We start from the raw sequence: 26,592 nt of genomic DNA, 5'->3' as shown, positions 1-26,592 counted from the left end.
GTGCCTGTAGTTACAATTGCTAACTGACTTTTCAAACCGGAACAACAATATCAAGTATTACTGTTTGGCGGTAGAATATATGACAAATAATACGGGCTTGCCGAGAGCCCTACATATCTTTTCACGCTCGAAGGTGTTAAATAAATTATTTTGTAATTATATATAAAAAAATATAATCTAATTTCTATATATTTTGCTGTCTTTTCTCGTAGTCATCTCACGCAATACTAAGATATCTTGAAAGCACGAATGACACTCACTCACTCATACTAATCAATAATAATTTAAAATAAAAATGTTCTCGCCTTCGAGCGAATAGGTCTATCCCACCAAGTAATGTGTTCATTCTGTACCTCGATCGAGTCTCAAAATTTCAACTGTTGACATGATACAACATGTTAATACTATCAATAATATAGTTTACTAAAGGCTGATTGTTCAGTCGTCGAAATCTCAACTAATAATTAACTTATCTAACCGTTAAAAGGACAAATAAAACTGTCAGATTTTTCTATGACCAGGTAAGAAGATAGTAGAATAGTTATATGTCGATTTTAGTTGCGAACTTCAGTGTATTCTTGAATGAGCGAGAATTACGCATATGAGGTTACAGGATTAGAAAAGGACAGCAAATGCTTTGACATTCGGTTACTTGACGTCTACATTACATTTTCCGTGGTGCACCACGGAAAATGTAATGTAGACGTCAATGTTCTTTCTTATCTCGACAATACTTGTATGATGAGTTTAACATTTATCTGACGGTTGCGAATCGGTTCTAATTTGTTAATGTTGCCTTAACTAATTGTTGATTTTAAGAGAATTTCTTTTGAAATTTTGTTTGCGTACATAGATTTTTTGTACTAATAGATAAATACCACTTTTTGTCCCGTCTGTACATGACAGGAAATACCGTAGACAAACCTATTTGCTTTGTACTTGATAATGGTTTAGTCAGATATCTGAATATTCTAGAATTCTAGATTACACACGTGGTTTATTTATTTATTTCCTCATTTGTCACTCAAAACACTTAACGATAAACACAAATAACCAACTATACACCAATATAGATCTTATCAAAATATGCGTGTTCACAGAGAACAAATAGGGTTACTGCTATTCAAAAATTAAAGCCATAAAAAACTAACAAAATAATATACACAACAATGTTCAGACTGAAATCACTATATCAAAATTAACAACTAGTTTTTGGTAAACATTCAAGTAACAGGAAAATAAAATATAAGATTTTTCCAGTATTTATTTTTAAATTAATAGAAAATATTTCTATAAACCTAAGTCTTTCCGGTTCTCGTATCTGGTTCGCCGTCCCATAGGAAAATGAGAGGGCACTTGTGTTTGTGCAGTCACGTGTGCACCATACACAGATGAGTATTTTGCCTGAGATTCGCCCCGTGTTTGAAATCGGTCAGGAGGATATTAATTTCTTATTTCTAATACAAGATATTCCTTACTTCTAGTTCATGTTCCTGTATTTTATATAAGATTGATAATACAGAGATTTAATTTAAGAAGCTTGGCATCGCTCGTGAGCTCAATGTAAACAAACAATGGGTCAATGACTTCATTATAAAAGTTAGCGTTAATACAATTATTAATGTTTTAAATAAAATTAATTATAACGCATGTTACGACATCTGTAATCTATTACAACTTTGTTTATAATATATCTGACTGACAAATTATAGTAGAGATAGTTTATGATAAAAAAATGCTTATATAATTTTAATATAGATCACATTTTTTAAATCTTCCACTATTGGGCAGTTGTATGTTTAAGTTTCGAAGGTTAATCCTTCACGCTACTACACTGTGTGTCATAATTAGCCAATCGCAGGTGACTGTTGAACTTATAGCCTATTCTAATGGAAGTAGGAAAAAAGATAAACAAACCTTAGATTTACGTATTTCATGCGATTTGCTAATAACTGAGCTACGTTGTGCACTACTAAGAGTTTATGATCAATATATCTTTATTTATAATTCAACACGATTGCACTTAAATACTTATTTCCACTTCATTTTTACATCCAAGATTCCAGAAGATATAATTGATTAATCAAGCTCTCGGCCAATGATATCCGAGTCAATTTGTTGTCAAATGATGTTTATTTTGTTTTTTTTCCGTTCTCGTTGGAACAGAGTATAGATCCGTCTTGAGGTGCGAGGAAGTTCTCGGTTCCCTTCCGCATATAGTAGAGTCGCGCCACCTCGTTGAAGTCGTCTTTCCTGCTGTAAATAATTGTTACACATGTCATTCTTAATTTCCTTCGCCGCAGAGCACGCATTGGCCTTGCACGCATTATAAACTCAAATTGAGCATACCATGGGCTTTTGTCGGCTTTTTGTCCGCTACCTTCGTTTTCTCATTTCTGTCTATTGCCCAACACATTATTATTAATTAGATATATTTTTATAATGTAATAGTCATAAGGTGTTGTCATAAGTACTATTTAAAACTCAATTTTGAGTCTTTATTCGCTGGTCTATATTTTGAACAGGTGACGCGAATCGTACTTATACACTATGAGTAGCTTTCGGGTAATCCCCGTAAGTAATCAATTCAATTCAAATTATACTTTATTTAAATGAGGTTGCTATGTCTGCATGTTTTCATTTCCAGGTAGTATTAAACAGTATTCAAATATCAGTATAAAATGTTTTGTTTTTTTTTCTTTCGTGTTGTGTGCCAGTGGTCACCTTCGTGTAAATGTTTTAGTCGAAATCTTGATTCCTAGACTGATTTAGATGGTCGGTCAGCCTGTCCATGATCTCATCATCTTCTCCTTTATGGATCGTCATTATAAAATTGTACTCCAGTGTCTCGTTGGTTGTCACCGTGTCAAGTTCTTCGTGTGACGCGGTATTGCAATCACTGTAGAGCTCTTCTGTAAAGAAACTGACCGCATAACACGAGTTTGGAATTTCAGAAATTGATATACAACATTGACTATATAAAATGTCATGAAAATAATAAAATTTATAGGATACAAGTATCAAAATCGCGTGTCACTAAGTCGATTGTCAACATTTCACGAGTGAGATACGAACTGAATCGCACTACTGCATTAGATACGCATACGCTGTTGTGTAGCTTTCTCGTGAGTACTTTTAAATCATCACTTTACAGGATTCGGAAAGTACAGTTACTTATCTGCTGGACAGAGTCGACAAGAATCCCAATAGTTACACTCTCAAATGAGATTACAAAGCAACTGTACATAATTATACTTATATATAAACAAAGTATAAATATAAAATGCATGAGTAACACATGTATCTGTGTGCCAAATTCGCACACTTGTGTCGGTTTTTGCCGCAGCGGATGCGATAGATATTTCAGAGGAGTCGTTTTCGTTTGAATTTCGTGAATTGCTACGAGATATTGTTTGAAAAAAACTAGTGAACATTTTAATTTTCATCTGCAATCGTGGAATAAGTAATTATTTTTTGTTTTCCGTATTGAACTCGTTTATAAATATCTAGCTCTCCGTCCCTGATTCGCCACTGGTTGAATGAGAGTCTTCACAAAACGAAAAACACACATACAAAGAAAAGTTACATGATACCTTACACAAACTCATTCATTAACGAAATTTTCATCAAAATCAATTAATGGTTGAGGTACACACACAACGAACGAATAACGATAAGATTTTAGAACTAATGTACCTACTCGAAATAAAAAGTACTATTTTTATTTAAAAAAAAAAAACAACAAAAAGTATATACCAATTATTAGCATTGTATTGTTTATTTGTTTTTCTTAATTAAATTTGGTTAAGGGTTCATGTTTAAACCCCTATATACGCTTTAACACCCGATCAATAAATATTCCACCATCATGCAGTAATACTGTAGGTATTAATACAAATATTCTGGTTTTAACGGTAGGCACGTGCTATTACAGATATAAACGGTATTCAATAAAGGGAGTTTCAGAAGTGGTATTTTTGTGGCTGCTTTCTCATTAACGATCGCAAATAAGTAAGTCACGTGTTACTTACTGCACGCGGCAGAATTGAGGCCTCATTGCTTCAATAACATTTGTGAACTAAGAAGGCTGATTTTAAGATATCCTGTAGTAGATGTTCGAATCGTTTCGTATATTGTTAATTGTTTTGGAAGCTCGGCCGTCTATTTCAAGACAAACTTAAGCAACATCAATCTATAAAAGGAAGCCCACTCGTTTGTTTTCATTTTGAAATGATTATAATGTTTGGACTATCTACTACTATAAAGAACCATTTCATCAACAATATTTATTGCATACAAGCTAATCACTTTTTCCAATGAACGAAAACAAAAATAAAACAAGCTTGTACATATCTAGGCACGTGACAGTATTAAAAACGTTTTCTTTCAAACTCACTGAAACGGAAAATAATTTTTAACAATAAAATTTGACGTTAATTAACAAAATGTTATGAACAAGAAGATAATTTTTTTAGAAATTAATTTTTTTAAAGAAAAAGTTATGCTGGGTGTATATAGCATGGCAGCTTACGTATATTACGATGTTATATATACACACATATAATTATTTAAGTTCAAGGCGATGTCTATTAGCTAGACGAGACACATTTAATAACCAATGAATCGATTCGATATGGGTCATATAAGTCGTTCGATTTTATCACTAATCTGCTTCCGTTTCTCAATTACTAAATATGTATGACAAATAAGTACAACTGTATATTCTGAAGTCGTCAATGGTTCCTACCTAAACATTTTTCATTTACAATGCGTATTTAACTAAAAAAAATCCATTTATAAACGAAATACCCAAAAAATACTAAGAGAGAATATATAAACTGTAGTTACTGCTGCTGCTTATAAGTGTAATCGCGCCTTTTATTTGTGCCCACCCCATATTTTGATTCGACGTATTCTCAATGGTCGTTTGTAGCGTGAGAAAATCCATGTTATACAAAAGTCTGCACATTGTTAAGGCAAAGAAAACATTTTCAAAAGTCATAAGTAAGGGTGCGATATTTTTGATACTTGAATATACTCAGTTGCACTATATTTAATTTTTATTAAATAATAATTCAACAGTATTTAATATTTTTGTGCAAACAAAATCGTATTTATTCAATGTGTATTCGACACAATTTACTAATACGAAGAGTAAAAAATTTTATTAATCAGTGATTAGTGAATACGAAATATAACGACGAAGCCGAACGTTTTAAAATTTGTAGATTGTAAGAAGTTTCTTTATCTATGCCAACAATCTAGGATAAAGCCTAAAATAACTACATAGTGATTAATAATGAAGCTTAAAAAATATTCCGTCATTAAATTTGTTTTCAGCGGTAATATTATTTTTTGTCGAAAAAAAATATCTTTCGAAATCATTGCAGTTTTTGAAACTTATAAAGTCGATGCTTAAAGTACTTTAGGTGTCTCTCTTAATATATTTCTTCTTTCTATTTTATGAATCTTGGATTCAATAAAAAAAAAAAATCTGATGACGTAATCAGTTCAACCGCTTAGAAGGAAATATTTGTATAATTTATATTATACTAGCTGAACCTGCGGCTTTACCCGCGCGAAATTTATAAAAAACAAACTTCCAACCCATGTTTTACCCTTTTAGGTGTGGTGATTCGTAAAATCCGTTCATAGCGGATGTCTACACGCTATAAGAAATCTACCTGCCAAATTTTAAGTTTGTAGGTGTGTTAGTTTCTGAAATTTCATCATTGAGTGGTATTTCGCTTTTACAATACATATATAGATTAAGGTAACATATTAGGTATAAATATGTATAAGATATACTCATGATACAATACGCGATTCGATCTGGTGTGATTTATAATCGTCTCACATTGCATTATAATCGCGTGACATAATTATAGCATGACACGAATATTTTTCATACCTATATTAGTATTCCTACCTGCCACGTCACGTAACGGACTACTTAGTTGTTATTCAGCCCACGGCTTACTTAGGACCATTTTATCACTAACAAACTGTTAATATTCGTTGTGATCTGTACGTATTACATTTCATTAATGACATCGTATATATTATGATTATCATTGACATATCAGATGACTCTTCAATTGAGAAGTCTTAGAGCATATTACGCCACGTTAATTCCAGTCCGAGATTAACAATCGTATCGATCATCGTCGAAATACAAATCAAAATCAAAATATACTTTATTCAAGTAGACTTTTACAAGCACTTTTGAATCGTCATTTAACAAACTATTTAAAGTAAAGCTACCGCCGGATCGGAATGTAGATTCTACCAAGAAGAACCGGCAAGAAATTCAGTAGTTATTCTTTTTCAATATCTAAAAATATTAAAGTCATGTTAGTTAAATAAAATTATATATGTACGTTATGTCTCCTGCCTGGAAGTCAACAAGCGTTAACACCACGCAAATTATGTACGCGAATAGTTTGTGGTACCTTATTTGAAACTGCGCTTTGATATAATGATCCACGTTTTATATCAACTGAGTCATTTTGGCAGATTGATGCAGATTCGATGCAGAAAAATGTTGGGAGCGTCCATTGTGAATCGGACTCGTCAGTTCAATCGCAAGACAACAATACGAGTTTTATTATATGTGAGCCAGTGTAATTTCAGACACAAAGAACGTTACAACTTAGTCTAGCGGTTGGCAGCGCATTGATATTACATTTGTAATATTGCAAATATCTAAATAGAGCATGACAGTTAATTTAAATATAAATGTCATAAATAGTATAAAAATATGACAAAGACGGAAACTTGAGAGAAGAGAAACGTATTCATGATTATACGATACTAGCTGAACCCGCGTCATCGCCCGTCATGAATTCAGTTTGTGATGTGAGTACTTCAATTACTTGCATACAACTCCTAAACTACAACTGGTTCACGCTTGCTTCGTACCAAAATTTCATCAACATTAGTTCACTAGTTTAGCCTAGAAAGCGTAACAGGCAGACTGTGTCAACAGGAGCTACTTCCACTTTTATCATATTAGACTCCATTATGATTATAAGAAAAACTACTCACAATAAAATCAACGAGTCAACGAGCTGTAAACGCTGTAACAACAACACTTGGAGTGCCACAGGGCCTTCTTATTTTAGTCATTTTTATAATACACTTATTGAACTATAAAATATTATTTGAATATGTGTTTATAATATTAATAATGAAATATGTAGTTATTGACTACTATATAAAATTTAAATTGATTGCTAGAATGATAATGTCTTTTAATAATATCACACAACTTTTGGAACTAACCCCTTCTGTTCTCACAAAAATATTTCCGCCTCTCCTCAACGTTGCCATCGTCAATGCATTGCCAACCTCCTTAGTTAATAAAGGATTTTGATTGTAGTAACGAATCTCACCAAAAATTCAAGTCTCTTTGTATTTTCATGAGCACAAATTATATGCAGTTCCGTCTTGTCACCATTAATAAAAACACCTTAATTAGTAAAGTAAAATCGAATGTTAACGTGGCATTATGTTTTTAAATCGTTAAAATAGGTTCGTTTGCGACGCCATTTTGAACTGTAAAGACGTAATAAATTACTAAGTTACGTAAGAATCAACACATAATAACTATAATTATGATTTGTCGTGGAATAGTTCGGATTCTACAGCTCTACGAATTTTAAGTGCAAGGTTATTAGTAATTGAATGGTAAAACAGAAAGATGTACAGCAGTGATCTTATAGATTTAAAAGTATTATGTCGTATCAACTACCGAATCTTCATCTTCATATAAATAAATAAACAAACAAACGGCGTACTTGAATTAAGTTGCAGTATGATATTTCATATTTCATACGAATGAGGTTAAGGAGTCCGGAGCCGCAATAACCTGAAGTAATGTTACATTAACTCTACCTTTACGACCAATAACGATTTCGCTTTCAAGATTGTTCTAATATTTATAATAACATGCGGTCATCCGGCAATGGCGCAATAGTAACTCGTTATTCATTATTATGGTCGATACAATAATATATTTATCCGCTATAGTAGGGTTGACACGATATATAAAACTTGTTTGTTTTAAGCATGTCAGTTATCTATCTAAATAATTAGGTTCTGAACAGTCAAAACATATAGTATTTTATAGAAATGTTTTTCACACAAAGTACACTGTATATATACCAACATATTCTTCCAGTTATATAGTTTTTAAAAGGTAAATAATTGAATATTTAACAGGCGTAATGATTCGATTATCTTTTTCCAATGGCACATGTAAGAATATGTAAAATTTAAATTTTCATAAAAGTTAAATTAATTCATATACCATTGGTCTTTGGTACGGCCCTAACGTAAATTACGCTGCGCTATTGCAGTATGGGTTAGTTAAGAACTACGATGTCGACCAATCACTCTGATGGAAGCACGCGTAGGCGCTAATGATTCACGTCTGTGGGCCCAAGGATTCGCCTTTTACTGCACGTGTCGAGGAAGAAATGCGAGGTGTGCACGTGTCCCGCTGAGACCTCGTCGACAAAAAAAAAAGATTAATATCAATTTAAACTTTCATGGTCTGTTCATGAATATAACATAAATAGTCTTATTTGTTTACTTTTCCTAATGTCAACTTGATTTTAGAGTAAGTATTTAAGTTAGGTTACAAATGTTCATAGTGCATTGAGGATCATAGTGGTTACAAATGTACGAGCGTCAAAAATACTCAAAAGTATATCATAGACGCGAGACATTCCGATATACGACTGCTCTTGATCTTCAGCTCGTCAACAGTGACGCAGGAATATAATTTGTGTAGAGTTATTCCAAAAGTTCTATTTCGGGGTTACGTCTCACCCACCCACCTTGCATGCAAACGCAGAGTCGAACGAGTGAGCTCTGCTGGAGGCGACTTATCGAAAAAATTAAGATAATTCCAAAGAAAAACGACAATATTGTTATATACTCGTACGTACGTCCGATGATGAAAGTTTGAAAATGAAGCGAAACGTGAGTACAATGACAGTTTGTTAGTAATCGTACAATATATTCGTTTTGAGTGTTTAGTTGGTATCACCGCCTGTGGTGTTGCCAACAATTAATATTTATGCTCAATAAACCGCGGTATTAGATCCTCATAAGAAATGGTTTTATTATACGATGATAACTGTTGTCTCTTTTATTGTGTCATCATCATAATTGGGTAATGGCGCAACGTTTTTTGGATTATAGAACTGTTCGATATGTCTTATTAGAAGATTTCCGTCTATGGAGAACTAGGAGTAATAATTGTTTATTACGCAATGTGTTTATGTGTTACAAAATTTTAAATGAACGCTGGTATTTAGTTCTCAGACACAGGGCCTCCTACGTACGCCCCAGTTAGCTCGTTTATAGTTTAGTGATTAACCCTGAAGTATTTTGAGTTTAGAAAGGACTGTTTGTGGTATAATTCTATAGTGGCCATATTGATGCTATTATATACACTTTGAGTTTTGTAGTTTTTACAAGGCAATCTAAACAAAAGGAATGTAAATCTGGGTGCTGGAAATGTTTACTGGATACGTATGTGAGTTTCTTTGTACAAGCCTTACTTTAAATACCTGAACAGATGTGGATGTATGGGGTATCATTAGCATCCTTATCTCATTAATTCATCATCCCAAAAGAAAATATCAATATGAGAGTCGTGATTTTTAATTTCAAATTCTAGGTTTCATTTCATGTTCATTCCAAATAAACAGATTGAGACAGTTGTTTATTGCGGTCTGTTTTCCTTCGGATCTTACACTGGATAGCTGAAGATTTGTGTACGAGCTATTAATTTAAATCGTATTTAGTTTCACTAAATGCATATCAAGTCTAGAGAAAATGTCAAGATAAAACAATATCAAGTTGAATTTTCTGAAAATATTTTGCTTGATACTTATAACGAAATGTGCCCGTAATTAGAACTGGCAAACTTTCCTAGCGACTTGACGTAATTTTAATGGTGAGTACTAATTTGTCGAGTAATTTTATTCACATTATTTTTTAAAGAGTAATTCTTTATCAGTCATAAGTTATTGGTAAAATTACACCAAAACAATTTTTACATACAATACAGATTTTTTTTATTATTATTATGTTACCGTATAGTTTTAATTTAGTTTTGCTTTTCATGATGATTCCATAAGAATAAATAAAAAATAAATAAAAAGATATATATAAAACTTGCAATGTAATGTTTGGAAATGTACATATATCTTTAGTGGAAGGGAAGAAAGACTTAAGCGCCTAACTGATATTTTTGGGAAATGAGGACTAGTAACTAAACTTTAAACCATATCGAAATTGAAATATTTATTGCAATGCATATTAAATCAAAATAGTATTTAGTAGGCTCATAAAAGCACTTTGAATCGACATGTCACAGTGTTGAATTAAATGTAAAGGTACCACCAGTACGAAAAGTCGATTCTACCGAAAGAGCCCGGTAAGAAATGCAGTAGAAGGAACGAGATGTAAATTTCCCATTAGTGGACTAAAGCCTCCTATTCTTTAGACGGAAATTTAAAGTTTATTATACCACGCGGGTTCCAATGCGGTTTGGTGGACAAACATGTTAAAGATTTTTATATGACCCATGCAGGCAGCCTTATGACATTTTTATTTCAAAACCCAACACGAAATAAAAAAGCGATGTATCAATGCCCCTTTATTATAATTTATTGGAATGGTTTGTATTATTGCATGTCGATCGGTTTGTTCATTGAATAAGGAATTGTATTGCCCGTTGTGTTCCGAGTCTCGATTAATTTGATATGCTCTCTGCGTATATTCTAAACAGGGCAACGACCGTTCATTAGCCATCGATTGCTGCCAAAACCAGACAGCTGATCTATGGTAATATGATATATTACATAATTATAAAGATAAAAGTTAATTTTCATTGAATATAATATGTAGTTCTGTCTATTGTGTGAATTTATAATTTAATCAATATAATATTAAAATGATATCCCAACATGTGCATTTTATGTATAAAGATTAGCGTATATGGTTATATCTTTTATGTTAAATATTATTTATTTCATTACCAATTGTTACATTAAACAAAAATATACTATATAGGTATACATCCCATATTTGGACCACTAACATCAGTGCGATGCGATTAATTCTTCAGTAAGAATTAACTTTGTGTCTCATTCGTGAAATGATGATAACCGATTTACGGTATTACGTCATTTTGATAGGCGTATCGTATAAATTTTATAATTATTATAGTCAATATCGCATATCAGATTATGAAACTATATTTAGTTTTATGTCCCTTGAACCTTGATGAAGCAATTTAATATGCGTTTATGCGGAATTACTTGATCGTCTCTATGTTTTAATGGAGGTAGGTGGTAGCATTCAGTCAGAATGTCTAACTGCACACAGCACTGATTCATACAGATTACTGTGTTTATAATTCCTGTATTCATGTTTAATACAGGGCATTAAGTCATTCAGAAAAATCCATACAAATGGCTACAGTCCTAAAATTTCGAAGATTTTAATAAATAATGTTACCACATAACCGATTTCATGTGCCAAATGGTAGTACTTATATAATCTACATAATATGTATTATAATGAGAAAATGGGACATGACATAAATCTTATGGTCGGCGATGTAATGATCAATTTTATGGAACATTTGAAAGACATCCAGAAAACTAAAAATCTTGATATTTTTATCCCTACTAACATAATGGTAATGTGTGTCAGTTTTTTATACTTTTAACGATAGGATAGTGTGACCTTTTGCATTACTTTTAACTGATAAATAAACAAATAATTTGTAACGTATTGTGACGAGATCGAAGCATTCTAAGCATTGACAGCTCTGTGCGAACGATAAAGGCTCTCAAATAATATTATATATAATATAGAAGGCGTAAATAATTTAATTTTATGTTTATGGAAACATTAATTTAAGTGCAGACTTTGGAATGTTTCCCAAATAGCCATTTTTAGCTAGAATAAAGAGCTGGTCGGCCAAGTCATATTTATCGGACGTTCTGCCATAATTTACCTGTCGGGATGAATATTGTTAGCATATCACTATATGCTATATATATAGCGCAAACAATGAAAATATAAATACGATATAGTATAGAGAGAATAGCACGACAGTAACAATATACGGTCGTCTTTAGATGATAATGTAGCAGGTTCTATTCTGACCGATGGAGTCATTGTCGTCCTGATTATTTACAGCAGCAACGATTAAAATAATATTTTATTAAACCAAATAGATATATCACAGTAATTCCTTAAAATAAGGCATTGTCTATGCGTAGAGGCTGAGGAAGTTATGTCCGTGTGACAGTTGACTGTAAGCGATCCTTAGATGTCCCACCATGATGGACTGCTTAGGATTCTTTATGTGTAATCTAAGTCGGTCGTGGGTCCCATGTATCCCCAAATTACAGTGGGAAAACAGGAGTTGTCGCAGCTAAAAATATTTGGGGATGGTCAAATGAAAGTAATCTATTCTTGGCCAGTTGAATATATTTGAGACATCTAGGTCCGACTAAAAAAAAATATGATTTCGAATTTACGAAAAATAAATAAATTACTTGTCTATTTACATTTTTTTGGTTTTTCTATATTTCTAAATGGTTTTTAATTTTACGTACGTACGATTTTTTTCATAACCTGAATGACCGCTCACGAACCGCGCCTGTAGGTGATACGTATAAATATTATAGAGCGAAAAAAAGAGTATAAGGAGGTAAGAAACAAAAGTATAGTGCTTGCCTGCCATTCTACTGCATACAAATAATAATATTTTTTCCTAATTCTGAATAAGATATTATATTTCATACGCGATGTATCATATTCATACAAGTTACTTGATACTTGAAATCCTATAATCCTTTATGTATCATATCGTAAGTATAATTTGTCTTAAGGATTATAATTATAGATTTGTAATTAGAACTCATTCAAGTGTTTGGTTACTTTCGACATTCATAACAGTATTCATGTCTAGATGCGACTCATTAAGTATGTTGCCAACTTTTGTAATGTTTACCAATGTGGTCATTCCCATTAGATGTTTTATTTTAAAAGTGTTATCTACGGCTTACTAGATTTCTGTCTGAAATTCGTACGGACTAAATATTGATTTAATACAGCGTTATTTTCTTAACCTATGAGTTATAAACTTTCGCCAAACATTGTATTCAAAGAGTTAATCGAGAAATAGAGCTGAAAACCATCCAGACGATTCCATAAGTACCAAATTAATATCTACATTTAAGTAGACAATTACGAATACACGCACACCAAAACATTATTAGTAATTAACATATTTAGAATATTGCTCGTATAAATACAAATATCATTTTATTTTAATTTTAAATGCACTTGGATGCAACGGTGTCAACGGTGATTACAATCTTCCTCCTCATCCTCACGTCTGTGATTTGACTGGCTTAATCGTTTCTATAATTTTACATATAATATATAAAAAATCATGTATTTTGTTGAAGAATATAAATTAATGTATTATTATTATTTTAAACGTCTAGACATCAATGCGTGGTTACACTTTGGTAACGTCATGTTATAAAATAATTGTATTGAATGTAGAGTGACTCTGAGTGAGAATGTGTTTTTGTCGTCTTTAACTAGTTAAAAATTAACTGTATATTATATACACAATTTGCATGAAAATCTCAACAAATATTATGTCTAGATTTTTTATCATATATATATTTTTACAATATGTACGTAAGCTTTCCGAAGACTGAGTCTTAATCAACTTGATCTGTAGCACAAAGTGGAATTCTTTCCCTATTGGTGGAACACGTGGCATCGTTTTTTTTAAATCATTCATCATTTATTTTATCAGATGACAATTTAAATCTCTCGACCATAGTTGTTTTTTTAATTATACTAAAAACTATTTATCATAAACGAACTTTATAACACATACTCTATATTGAATTCTCTTTTTAGGGCTATTTTAAATTTCTTAACTGATTTGTTTTACAAAGATGTTAAAAACTTTTTTTGTATAAATGATGATAATTTTATACGCTCTGCAGCTTGAATATGATTTTTTTTTTATATTTTTCATATTTGGGCGATAAACTGTACATCAAATCTGAGATATTAACTAAACTTAAGAAAAAAAAAAGCGATATAAAAGTAAAGTTTTGATATTTTACCTAATAAAAATAAGAATCGCTGTATGTTTTTGTTAATTTGAGTTTTTTGTATTTCAGCGCTTTTAGATGTATCATTAGCTTAAGTATACTTTTTAAAAGAGCGCAACTACGTTATATTTATACGATTCACTGTTGTAGCGTCTCTTCCGCATGTTTAAGAAAATGTTATTATTTTTAGACCGTCTGCACTATCAATCGACCACAAATGAAATGGATGCGTTGGATTAAATAATTATTTTTTTATTCTTATTGCATATTTAAGCAGGTAACTGAAAACGCATCAACTAATATAATAATATTATATACTAAAAATCTGGTATACTGAAATTGTGGTTTAACTTGAATGTAAGATTTTAAATTAACGTGATTATTTTTATTACTGATTGAATGAGTCCTGTGAACAAGACTTTCGTAGATAATGTCGAAATGTCGAAATATCGAGCTCCACCAAATAAAAATAAAAAACATGGTAAATATCCCGTTTTAAATACTGATAGTAACTTGAATGTAATTTTTTCAGTTAGGCATTTCAACACCACAAATATTTTACTTTTTCTATTAAAGTATTTGTATTTAACATATTTAATGCTATAGATAAATCAAAAATGTTGGTCCATTGTTGTCGATTCTGTACAGATTACTCACATCATTCTACGAAATCAATTTTCCTCTATAAGTTATTAGATAGTGTCCAATTAATTTGTACTTTTTAGTCGTAGAGCAGATATAGTCGTGCCAAGTGAGCCAATGAGACGAATTTTAAAGCCAATGTCATATAGTATTATGGAAGTAACGTCTTTTATTGAACGTGAGTAAAAACAGATACGTGTAAATATATTTATGTACTTCGATAAAAAAATGATAAATTATTTATGATTCGTTCCCATAAGCACTCAAGGGCCATCGAATTTTTTGCCGAGGATGAAATTTTCGAAGTAAATAAATATACACGTTCTGTCATTGTGTTTCATATTGTCACTTTAAATAAATTATTGCGAAAATGATTCACACTTGTTTACGAAAATAATATTGTCTTCATTTTCGTTTTTAAAATAAAAGTTGGATAATACTTTGTGTAACTTTTGTACACAAATTACACTACTGTAGAGCCGTCAGAGTGTATAACTTGTCCGTTGTTAGTGTTTCATTTACTTAATATTCCTAAAATATCAATGTTCATACTGTATATATAAGTACTCGAAAATTCTTAACCCAATCTGTAAAGGCATACATTCCTTTCAGGAATAAAACAAAGACCTTGGTATTACTTTAGAATACATTTCTCGTTGTTCATCGTAAATGTCTCCTTCCTCAATATTTTGTTGCTTCAAAGCGGCAATGTACGATTACAAATCGATAAACTCATACGAAAGAATGCTCGTTTCAATGGGTCGTAGCCACGCTTCTCTCGAACAGTCCAGACTTTTCGAGAAATCTATGCGTTTGTATAAATACAACCGCTCACGCTACGCCAGCTCAGTTCATATTGAAACAGTGAGACGGACATTTCGCGTGTAGTGTCTTATATATTTTTACGTTAACTTTTCGTATTGAAGTGTTGTGTATTTCTGTGATACATTCCAGTGATTTTTTTTTGAGTAATGGAATCACCTGTTGTTTTGGATAAGCCTCCAGAATATTACGGAAACGCTACAAATGAGGTAGGTTATTGAATAAACATATTCATTGATGAATACTTCTAATTTATAATTACATATTTTAATGAAACCTTCGGAAATATTAATTAAAAATAATATATTATAATTACAGAAAGGTGAAGTAGAAGTTAATTGATCGTTTTATAAAATTAGTACGGACTTATCTTGGACCATTACTTTGTAACCCTTATGATTAAGGTGTGTATCTCTAGTAGATTTGACTTTATTTACTCGAGAATTTCTAAAATATAATAGATTTTTTGATGTTACAAAATTATATGGTAAATAATTATGTTTTTATCGTATCAAAGTCGAAATAGAAATTAATGGACCGTGTGCTTATCGTAAACCGTATCTTAACTCATACAATTCCCATGGACGTTAGTCACGTGGGAATTTTATTATTCCAAATCTTTGTTTTAACTCAAAATAAAACAAAATCCATGTAAACAGTCACGTCGCGCGCCGGTCGTGAGTCAACGGCGCGCGCGCAGCTGTTATAGAAACTCCATTTATAGATGTGGGTTCTTTAATAAATACTGTTTTCTACTGAAGTGGCCTTTGGGGACGAGGTCACTAAGACGAAATTGATGGTACTTATATTTTGAAAAAAAAAACAGATATATTTAAAACTAAAACTTTTCAGAATAAATATAATATTATATTATATATCTTTGTAAGTAGATCACTTATTAAAAAAATAAATATGAAATTAATAAAAATCAAGTCCAAAAACTGTTGTAATCAATGATTAAATCTAAAAAAATTTCATCATAATTAAGAAACTAATATTTTGTTGAATGTTGAAATTGCGTTTTTGATCGAAATAAGCAATTTATTTATCCGTATTAAAAGCTTATTTTTGTAGGAATTTACTTGTCTGAGTCTGTATCAATAATAGATTCATAATTGATCATAATATCAGCTAAGGTACTAGTAATATCATAACATTTTTTATTTAGCAATTTCGTTCAAAAACATCTTTAAAAATATTTTTTATTTGCTCCTTATACGAAAGTAATTTTATTATGTAATTTAAATATGTATATTGTATCATCACCAGCGCCAAAAGAGTATGTAAAGTTCCAGCTAAATCGATGCGGTGGAACTGGTTAAAAGAATCAGATACACGATTTGACGCACATACCAAGCAGGTCAAGTTAATTAAGTTTGTAAAATTCGAAAATTTATGCTTTAAATCTGAAAATTTTACGATGTAAAAACATAAAACGCGCGAATAATAAATGATCGTGAACGTTATCGGCTTTACCTAAATGTTTAAGAGGTAAAACTTAAATTGTGATGCTGCCTGATAATAAAACATGCAGGCATACTAAAACAAATATAAATTAAAGATTAGATACACGAAAGGCACGGACAATATGTCTGTGGCAATAAAAATATAACAATTTAAAAAAAATTGGATGATTAGTTTAGCAATGATGTGCTCCTTTTTCCGAATCAATAATGATACGCAGAAATTTTACGTTAGTAAGTCCGTATGTATCGCTTTGTTGGTTTTCGGAGAGATAGTAGGTATTTAACTTAATCAAATCTCTTTAACAGCCGTCTCACTTAAACGTTCACTTATAGGCTCTTCTGTTGCAGATAATTCCGCGTCTGCGTAATTTAACATTTTAAGTGCTGCTCCAAATACAGTATTGATAGGAAGGCGCCGTTTCTGAATGCAATTTCGGTTTGATTACATCGTAACTGTAACTGTTTTGTGTTAATCAGGGGTTCATGACCAATTGAAATGTTACAGAGTTCCGCTTTAGTTAAACACATGTAGCGTTGTGAGTGGCTACTGAAATGGATTGACTAGGAACGATTTTGAAAGTAATTAAAACATCGCAGCGATTGTTTGTCTTGAGTTTTCGCTCGTCGACTATTTTTTATTAGTCAAATAAGTATATTATATTTCCTTATCGCCTTCATGTCACCTTGAAAAATGACAAAATGTCACACCAAAATCAGAATGCCAATTTTTTATTTTACTTGAATTTATGAATTACAATATATATAAATAGATCACTCTAAGTCATCCGTTATAACCAGAACTTTTAAAATCTATTCGTCCACCTCGTTAATTCTTATTAAACTAATTTTCAGTACTAATAAATATCATATATTGATAAGAATAGTCTTGACATAACACTTAAGTGCTTTGTAAACAAAAAAAAATGTAATATTTACATAGCGTGTAGCACCGGACAAGTTCATGGATCGTCCGCGAAGACCGGCTTCGTGAAATCCTCGTTTCAAGTAAACACTTTTCTAAGTTTAGCCGATGATGTCAGTGCTGTTTGGCTTAGAAGGTAAAATATCGACTACAAACGGTCCGGCGTCTCTGTAATGCGTCACATCGCCTACGTATACGATGCAAATACGGTATGACAACGAGAAATCATTCGAGATTAATACATTATTAGTATACCTGTAATCACCGGACGTGTCTCTTGTACCATATAAAGCACGGCCTGTCGTTTTCTTATTAACCTCATTATCGCGACAGAGACGAAGACGAATGATAATTGGTATTTCCTTTTTGTTATTAATTCGATTATTTTTTATGTGGTCGCAATTTGTAATATAGTTATCACTTGCAATGTTTCTGCATCTTTTCCGTAATTTTTTTTTTTTAATAAAGTATAAACTTTAATGACATTATACTACTTTATCAATAATTAATCAACGGCACATGGAATGTATCGTATTCGATTAATGTTCTCAAAGGAAATTCTCTCGCTCTTTCTCTCTGAACTTATGAAATCACTTTGAAGTCATCGTGCTTAGTCACTTATTTTTTAGTCTTATTGTATTAGCTGTCTTCGTGTAACGAAGTCGATGTTAAATTGAAACGAAGATATTTGCAGGTCAATGACTTATTACGTTCGTATTCAATATTTAAATGTCGAAATTATCAATTTTAACACATGTCCACTTTTTATGCTTTTCAAACAAGTGCCACCTGATATTCAGAATTATTTGTTTCAATAAGCAGTTACATCGTAATTCGTAAGGTACTGTTTCTTTTTCCATCATCATGTTATTATTTATTTTACTGACCTGATCCCGGATTTGAATTTCGATCTGCCAGATATTAACCAGCGGAAGCTGGTTAATATCTGGCAGATAGGATAGCGGGATGAGACTTACAACTTTAAAAACATGAAATGTCTTACGAGCCAGAGAAATTATTACTCATTTTATTATGTTTTGTTATGGACTCACTGCTGTATCTGGAGATTAAATCTTTAAACTCGGATACCTGCACCTATCTAGCTATATTTATAATATTTTTGATATTACTTCAGGGATGCTGATCTCGTTTTTTATCTAAGAAAAATTGCCATTTCCAATAACATAATTAATTTATTAAATGACCTTATATCTTACTTAACACACGCAGTCTTGTATATGTAAGATTATTTAACTATAATATGTAAATATAAACAAATCACTTACCATAATGAGTACGTATAAATAATAATTAAAGGATTTTTATTTTTTATTACGCATACACTAAACTTGCAACAGTTCTAAGACACATAACTGGTCTTTGCCAGAACTACCAAAGACCGACTACCCTTGCACTGAGAAAAAGTCGGGGACTAGCGCAAATGTGGCTTATTATTATATACATCTATATACAAGCCCGCGTATGTAATTCATTAATAAAGAAAATGTTACGATATAAATATAATTTATACCCTATAGCCCTCAGGAATAATGTCAAGCTTCCTACCAGAAAAAAAAACCCAAAATTGGAATCGGTCATTATTTCTAAAGAATAGCCCTTAATAATAATTAAAAAAACAAACAAATTTAATAAAATTATGTTTAGAACAATATACATTGCCTTATAATGTAAGTATCAGCGGGATTCATTACCTTAACTTAGGAAGGATTTCGGAATCTTAAGCGGTCTATGCCGCTGTCTATAATCGTACCTGATATTTATTCAGATCTCTCGCCTCTGACGCAGTTCTCATCTCCTACACGCGCTGATGTCATCCGCGATAAAAGAATTAAATAACAGCTGCATAAAATTAAATGTTTACTTTAAGGACCCGTTTGTTAGGTAACCTTTGTGAAAGTTTCGACGTGGGTTTGGTTGGTGCGTTGCGTGTTTTTTATTCTTCACCGAATAATGATTTAGATCCTATTTATATCAGTATTTCTTTAGTATCATTGCTTATGTGTATTTTTTTAATGTTCAAATATTTCTAATTTTTTATTTTAAAACACGTTTATCAAACACTTTTTTTACATTTGTCTAATATTCTTAAATCAAGAAGTATTATGAATGTGCACATTCTATTACTTAGTATTGCATTTTTTTTTATGTTTGATGTTATGTTATAATTAGAAGCTATACTGAATCTTACTCATAAATAACTATAGAAAAAAAACGTAATCATACAAAATTCACATTTAATATACACAAACGAATTGATAATTTTTCTCCAGTTTTTGAAGTCGGTTAAAAATAGTAAACATCGAAGTCTGCCCGTTACGCTAAATATCAATGTTTAGCATGTGGTTGTGATGTTATCGTGTTGGAAATGCCACACTGCTCATAGTATGTCATAAATGATCGCTATTATTTATATATATTATAAAATGGTATATTTGACATATCGGGCCATAAAATGTAAAGTTACAGATCGTCCCGCTTTTAAAGCTTTCTTCTCATACAATGATGGGTTTGAGTTTACTAAACCACGCAATGCTAGTTGTTTAGTTCATGTGACAGAATATAACCGGACATGTGTAGGTTTTCTCGCGATATTTTCCTTCACCGAGCACAAGATGAATATAAACACAAAATGCACGTGTTTGCGTGTAAGTATTTGTTAAATAAGTACGTGAATAGTCAGCAGTGCTTGCTGGGTTTTCAACTCGAAAACACACATAAGAAAAAGATAATAATATTCGTAAACTTGTTGTAAATTAGATTATTTTCTAGACAGGAAAAAAAAAATATTTTCTACACAAATAGGACATTGTTACGATTATATTATATTATTAATGTAAATCCGTTTTACATTTATGAGATTTACGACAATAAAACCTGACAATCTCCTGTTGCTGTCAAGTTTATTGACTTGTATAGAACATAAAGTTGTACTTAATTGACGTTGAAAAATAGCCAAGCTATATTTTCCTTAGATCTGTGTAAATTTAATTAAATGGTTAATTGAATACATGAGTTATTGCCGATTCTAATCACAAACATCGTACGTTAGCAAATTTGGTTGCTGACTAGAGATATATATATATATAAGGGGGCGGCCCTTTACCCGAGGGAAGTAAAAATATATACTTATATATACTTATTTATTTTTCACGTTGGATTAATCCCAAAAACGTATTTGACCATATTTAAAATAACACGTAACGGGTCTGTATGATTAAATGAAGATTTCCTTAAAATTTCAATGCTCTTTTACCCAAAATTTAAATTTTTTACGACAATTTTTATCATTGCCGAATTAAACATTGATACGCCCACATTTTTGTCATGAACAATACCTTCTAAAAAGTAAGAGGAAATATTGTATCGCACAAAAGAACGACAATGTTTTAATAATATTAATATGTCCTCCCGTAAATTATGCTGTCCTTATTAGGATACCAATTTATTACTTTTGTTTTCTTGTTCAGTTAGTGAGCCAGTATGATCCAGTGGATAGAACATATGGGTCTCGAAGGTCGAAGGGTTATGTTATTTTTTGTTCATTGTTGCCATATATTATTTGATCATTTATACTTATCTGGACTATTTTCAAGATTCTGTAAGAATATTTTTGTTTGGTAGTAGAAAGTCTGAGACGTATATTAACATAGGGTCAATATATTGTTTATTAGATTTTCTTCCAATTTTAAATGATTATTTATAAGGCAAAACTTGTAATCGACTAATTAATTACCGATGGGTATGTTTTTGGTATTAGGGATTTGTGCAAGTACGTCGGGGTGGGTGAGAACTATACAACTATTAAACAGTACCTAATAGTTTGTAGGTGTGTTCGGATTTAAAGAGTAAGTGAGACAGTGGCATTATAAGCTCAATGGACAATATGACGTCCAAGATGTTATTTATGGTGTGTTCAATGTTTATATTTTTAGCGTCAGTATCACGTGTAGAGATTTCCTACAATCAGGTATCCCATTCGCCTGTCCATCGTAAAAATAAAACGTAGATTTGTGTTTGTTTACTATGGTATATTTGTCACTTACTTTAGTATACCATATCGTCATACGTGTCAACGAGAAAAGCAAATCCGTGCACGTGACTTAACGTCCCCAATGTGTGACACTACACGTTCTATCCTTTTTATTACATTCGGACTGCAAACCGAAACCTTGCAAGTGGTTACGCTTGTACCAATAACAACTTCTACTATCGAAATAAATACTTTATTGTAAGTGTACTCAAGAATTAGCAGACGGAACATAATTATTACTTAACTTTAAAACATGTAGTTGAAACATATTTTATTCATGTACCAAGAATAATGTAATTGACAAGATTTTTAAGATAAATTAATAAACATTTTTATATAAAAAGGTATTTTAAAATTGCTGTTGTAATTACAATTAAACGTCTCATTAAACTTGATAATCGTAGTTTCACGGAACTGAGTCAGAACAATGGCGCCTCTCAAGAATCGGTATTTATACTATCAGTAACAATACCCGACCCTTTTGTAATTAAGTACATATTTATTTAGGTATTGATGTCGCTGTAAAATACTATCGTTGCTGTACAAGGTATATTAGTCATTTGTAAGAATTTTGTAAGCATTTGAACTTTTGGGCAACTTAGCGTCGAAATATGAACGCATTTACCCAACTGTAGCGACACCAGCCCACGCATTCCTTTAATGTATTAGTTTTAAACTACGTATAGATCCAAATATGGCTCTCTTAAAAATCTAAATGATAAATAGACGATTTTTTACCAAATCTTGTCCAAAATAATACCTTCTGCTGAGTAACGGTGTTTGTCGTTCCATTTTTTATATATTTGCTATAACACACTCATTCAGTAGCAATAGCTATATCAAACATTTCACAGGCTCATTTCGTTTCCCAATATGTATATTGAAAATATAATTTGATGGCGCAGAATAAGAAAGTCAAGCAAATCCATAAATATTATATTACGTAAGAAATGAAAGTAATTTATTTATCATTCGAAATAGCGAGGAGGAATTGCCGAGTAAATGAATGAGGTGCGGAACTGAATATATAATATTTTAATTATAAATTGATAAAACAAGGATCATTTCCATATGTATTTCCTATCGTATCCGTCATCTCCATGTATATTTTTAATAACGCAGTAAACGCAAACGGCCGTTTAACCGAAGGTCCCTTCAGTTCATTGAATTTTGCATTGATCAGTGTTTATCGACGATTGCGAATATAAATTAAATCGTTGAACCTATAATTATTGCTTTTATCCATCGTCGCTGTCAGCAATAAAATTATTGGAAATGATATTTGATTATACCTCGGCGTAAATAAGCATACTAACCGATTGGTTTACGAATTGAATATGAATTTCGTGGAGATAAACTTACGACAGTATTGAACTGATAGTCGGCGTAATACAGAAGTGTAGACTAGGAAGGTCGTTACTCGACCTCTTCTACCAAATATGGACAGTTCTTCGTCACGCAAATGACACTACTTACTGACATTGTTTTCATTCAATTTGTTATCCTTTATATTCATTCGATATTATTTTCCTAAATACAAAGTCCAAGGTGAATGTTTCGAATTATCGCTACTGTTAATGGAAATTTTAATATTTATTTAAATTAAATCATTTTGAAAGTCTACCGCATTGAATCTGTTAACGTCGCATTAATTCTTCCTCATTTTTTAACACTTTTTTTGTCAAAAATCTATAGTTTCGACGAATTAAGTTAAGCATATTCAAATCCATATTATCAATTTTTAAACTAGAGCCATTAAGTACGTTTCAAGTTGCACTGCGTATTATATATTGTAATTAGTACATCTCGTATCAATATTATTAAATTAATTAGTAATAATATGTTTGTCAACAGCGCGGTTTTCCATTTGATGAGGAGGAGGGATCGGGCGCGTGGAGCGAGCTCGCGGCGCGCCATCCCGACATAGCGGCGCGACTGAGGCAGCGCCCCGCCACCTGGGCCAGGAAGCGACGCCCTTCCAGTCAGGACGGAATCGACGGTTGGTGCATTAAAATTAATTATTTATTTTTAAAATAACAGTTATACAACTCAATGACCGCCAGTTAGTTCTCACATCATTTTTGTACGATTGTAGTTAACATAGAGTATTAATATTAGAATTTCAAAATAATCGAGACACTCACATAATTTATCATTTCTTAAGTTGTAGAATATAACAAAACGTTTATTCATTACAGATACCGCAGATAGCTTCGGAGGTTTCGACAGATTTCCATTCGACGATATACCGCCTGAGTTTAGAGAACACTTTCCTTCACATTGGAATCGAAGATTCGGCCCTAGAGAGGAACAATATCAGCAACCATCCTCGCCACAACCACACTCACCCCAGCACCAGACCGCAGCTACACAGACTGAACAGGACACGGAACAGGTACAAGACGAGCAGACACCGCTACCACAATACGGCTTGAGAAATACAGTCGACTTAGGACAGAAAAGCCCAGCAGATCCCAGTGTGGTTGATGCTGACGAAAGATCGCACAGATCAATGTCAGCACCTCCTGATCATCGTACAGTAAATCCAAATTGTAACAAAATGAGTGGACAAAACCATCAAGAGCAACAGCAACCACATCAACCCGAGCAATCTTCTAATGTAAGACACATACCAATCTTCGTAGAAGGAAGGGACGAACCAGTGATAAATAAATCTGTCGATCATGGCACTCATTTCGCAGAAGCGAAGCCCACTTATGTACCGCCGCCGCAGCCACATATCGATAGGGACCAATATTTCGCCGATGATGGTCCAGTAGGATTTCCCTTTGCTAAAAGCTTCGATAGACCCTTCTTTAGACAAGGACCACAACCGTTCACAAAACAGAAGATGTACCCACAGGCCGCGTTCAATAGAGGTCCATCGCCACAGCGATCACAGTCTCCTAAGCCGCAGACATATCAGGAACAACCTGCACCGAGAGCAGAAACTCCGTCCAGACCACAGCAAAAGCAAGCTCCACCACAACAGAAGCAGCCTTCTCCGCAACAGAGACAGGCTCCACCGCCACAACAGACAGCTCCTCAGCAACCACCACATAGTCAAGTTCCCCCACAAGCGCCTCAGACTCCGCCACAGCCACAAGCACCGTCGGCTAACGACCCCATTACACTGATTCTTAGTATTCAAACCGACGTTCTCAATCTAATGACGGATGTTGAGAATTTCAAAGGTACCAAAAACGATAAACAATATTTATATCTAGATGAGATGTTGACTAGGAATCTCATTAAATTAGACAATATTGAAACTGATGGTAAAGAAAACATTAGACAGGCGAGGAAGGAGGCTATAAAGTGCATTCAAAAATGTATAGCTGTATTGGAGGCTAAAGCCGACAGCAACAAAGCTCTCGCCTCAACTCAGCCACAAGATATAGATATGCAAAATAAAGATGGTGAAAATGCTGCAGTTACACAAGAAAATGTTCAAAACGGTGATGTAGAAATGAAAGAAACTACCAAAGAAAATCAGTCTCTGACAGCACAAGGAGCACAAGACACTACCCCCGGATTGGAAGGACAAATAGAAGAAAATATTCAAGAACAAAAACCCGAAGAACCAAAATGCGAAGAAGTGCAAGCCACGGACAAAGCAGAAAAAGTGCAACCAGTTATAGCCGATACACGACCTGATGATACCAAAGCCTCCAATGCAACTTTAGAACCTACCACTGAAACCCAAAAGGCTCCAGAAAATGCTGAAAAAAAGCAAAGCCCCAAGAAAACAATTAAGAAACGAGACAAGAGCAAAGATAAGAAAGATGTTAAAGAAAACAAAAAGGAAGAAGTGGCAACCGAAAACAAAGAAACTAAGGATAGTGAGAAGGAGGACAAAAAAGAAATTACAGATAAAAACGAAGTAAGTGAAGCTGTAAACACTAGTGAAGTAACAGTTGATAAGCAAGATAAGAGTTTAGATAATAAAGACGGAAAGGAGGAAGTAATGCAAGTTGATGCTAATGCTAAGGGAGATTCGAATAAAACTGATTCGCAGGAAATGGAAGTCGACGGTGCTGCTAGTCAATAAATTTAGTTTGGATTAGTGAATTGTTTTAGACACGGTTAGATACCGCCGCACGTGGCCTACGACCTGCCTTTCCCTTCTTCATGTTAATTCTTTGTGCTATTTAACACTGGTGTTGCCACATATATTGTTTACGTTTGTACATTTTAAGTTTTTAATATTGCAACTTGGCATTAGAGATGCTGTATGTACTATAGGATTTGGAATGGTCTCCTCTAATTTAAAATCCTAATATTTAAATTAATTTATTGTTTATCATTACTTGATAACACAATTTTCTCAATAAACTTATGAATCCACATTTTTGTTTTTGTTTGTACCTACATACTTTAATAAGTTAAATTACATGAATAAGGTAAATATTATTTCAAATTTATATTTATGTGCACGTAAAAATATTATTAGATATATATCGAAACATTTTCAAAGAGATTATTAGCATTAGCAGCCCGTAAATGTCCCAC

The 26,592-nt window shown here is 32.5% G+C and overlaps 1 protein-coding gene across 3 annotated transcripts in view; it reads left to right on the top strand.

Moving 5' to 3' along the window:
* LOC125065572 (BAG domain-containing protein Samui) overlaps positions 1-26,429 on the top strand; it is a 29,535-nt gene extending 3,106 nt beyond the window's left edge. Inside the window, exons 1-3 of one of the 3 annotated variants that reach the window (XM_047673257.1) lie at positions 8,962-8,988; positions 23,935-24,079; positions 24,279-26,429. In XM_047673257.1, coding sequence (XP_047529213.1) covers positions 8,977-8,988; positions 23,935-24,079; positions 24,279-26,131 — 2,010 coding nt within the window. In that variant the 5' untranslated portion in view covers positions 8,962-8,976 and the 3' untranslated portion in view covers positions 26,132-26,429. Of the gene's footprint in view, positions 1-8,961; positions 8,989-15,664; positions 15,851-23,934; positions 24,080-24,278 lie in introns of those variants that run through there. The other 2 variants (XM_047673255.1, XM_047673256.1) reach the window with 2 other exon arrangements.
* The last annotated feature ends 163 nt before the right edge of the window (positions 26,430-26,592 follow it).

This window comes from Vanessa atalanta, chromosome 8 (genome assembly GCF_905147765.1).
Source record: "Vanessa atalanta chromosome 8, ilVanAtal1.2, whole genome shotgun sequence".
NCBI classification, from domain to species: domain Eukaryota; kingdom Metazoa; phylum Arthropoda; class Insecta; order Lepidoptera; family Nymphalidae; genus Vanessa; species Vanessa atalanta.
This window is presented reverse-complemented; position numbering and strand designations above follow the sequence as displayed.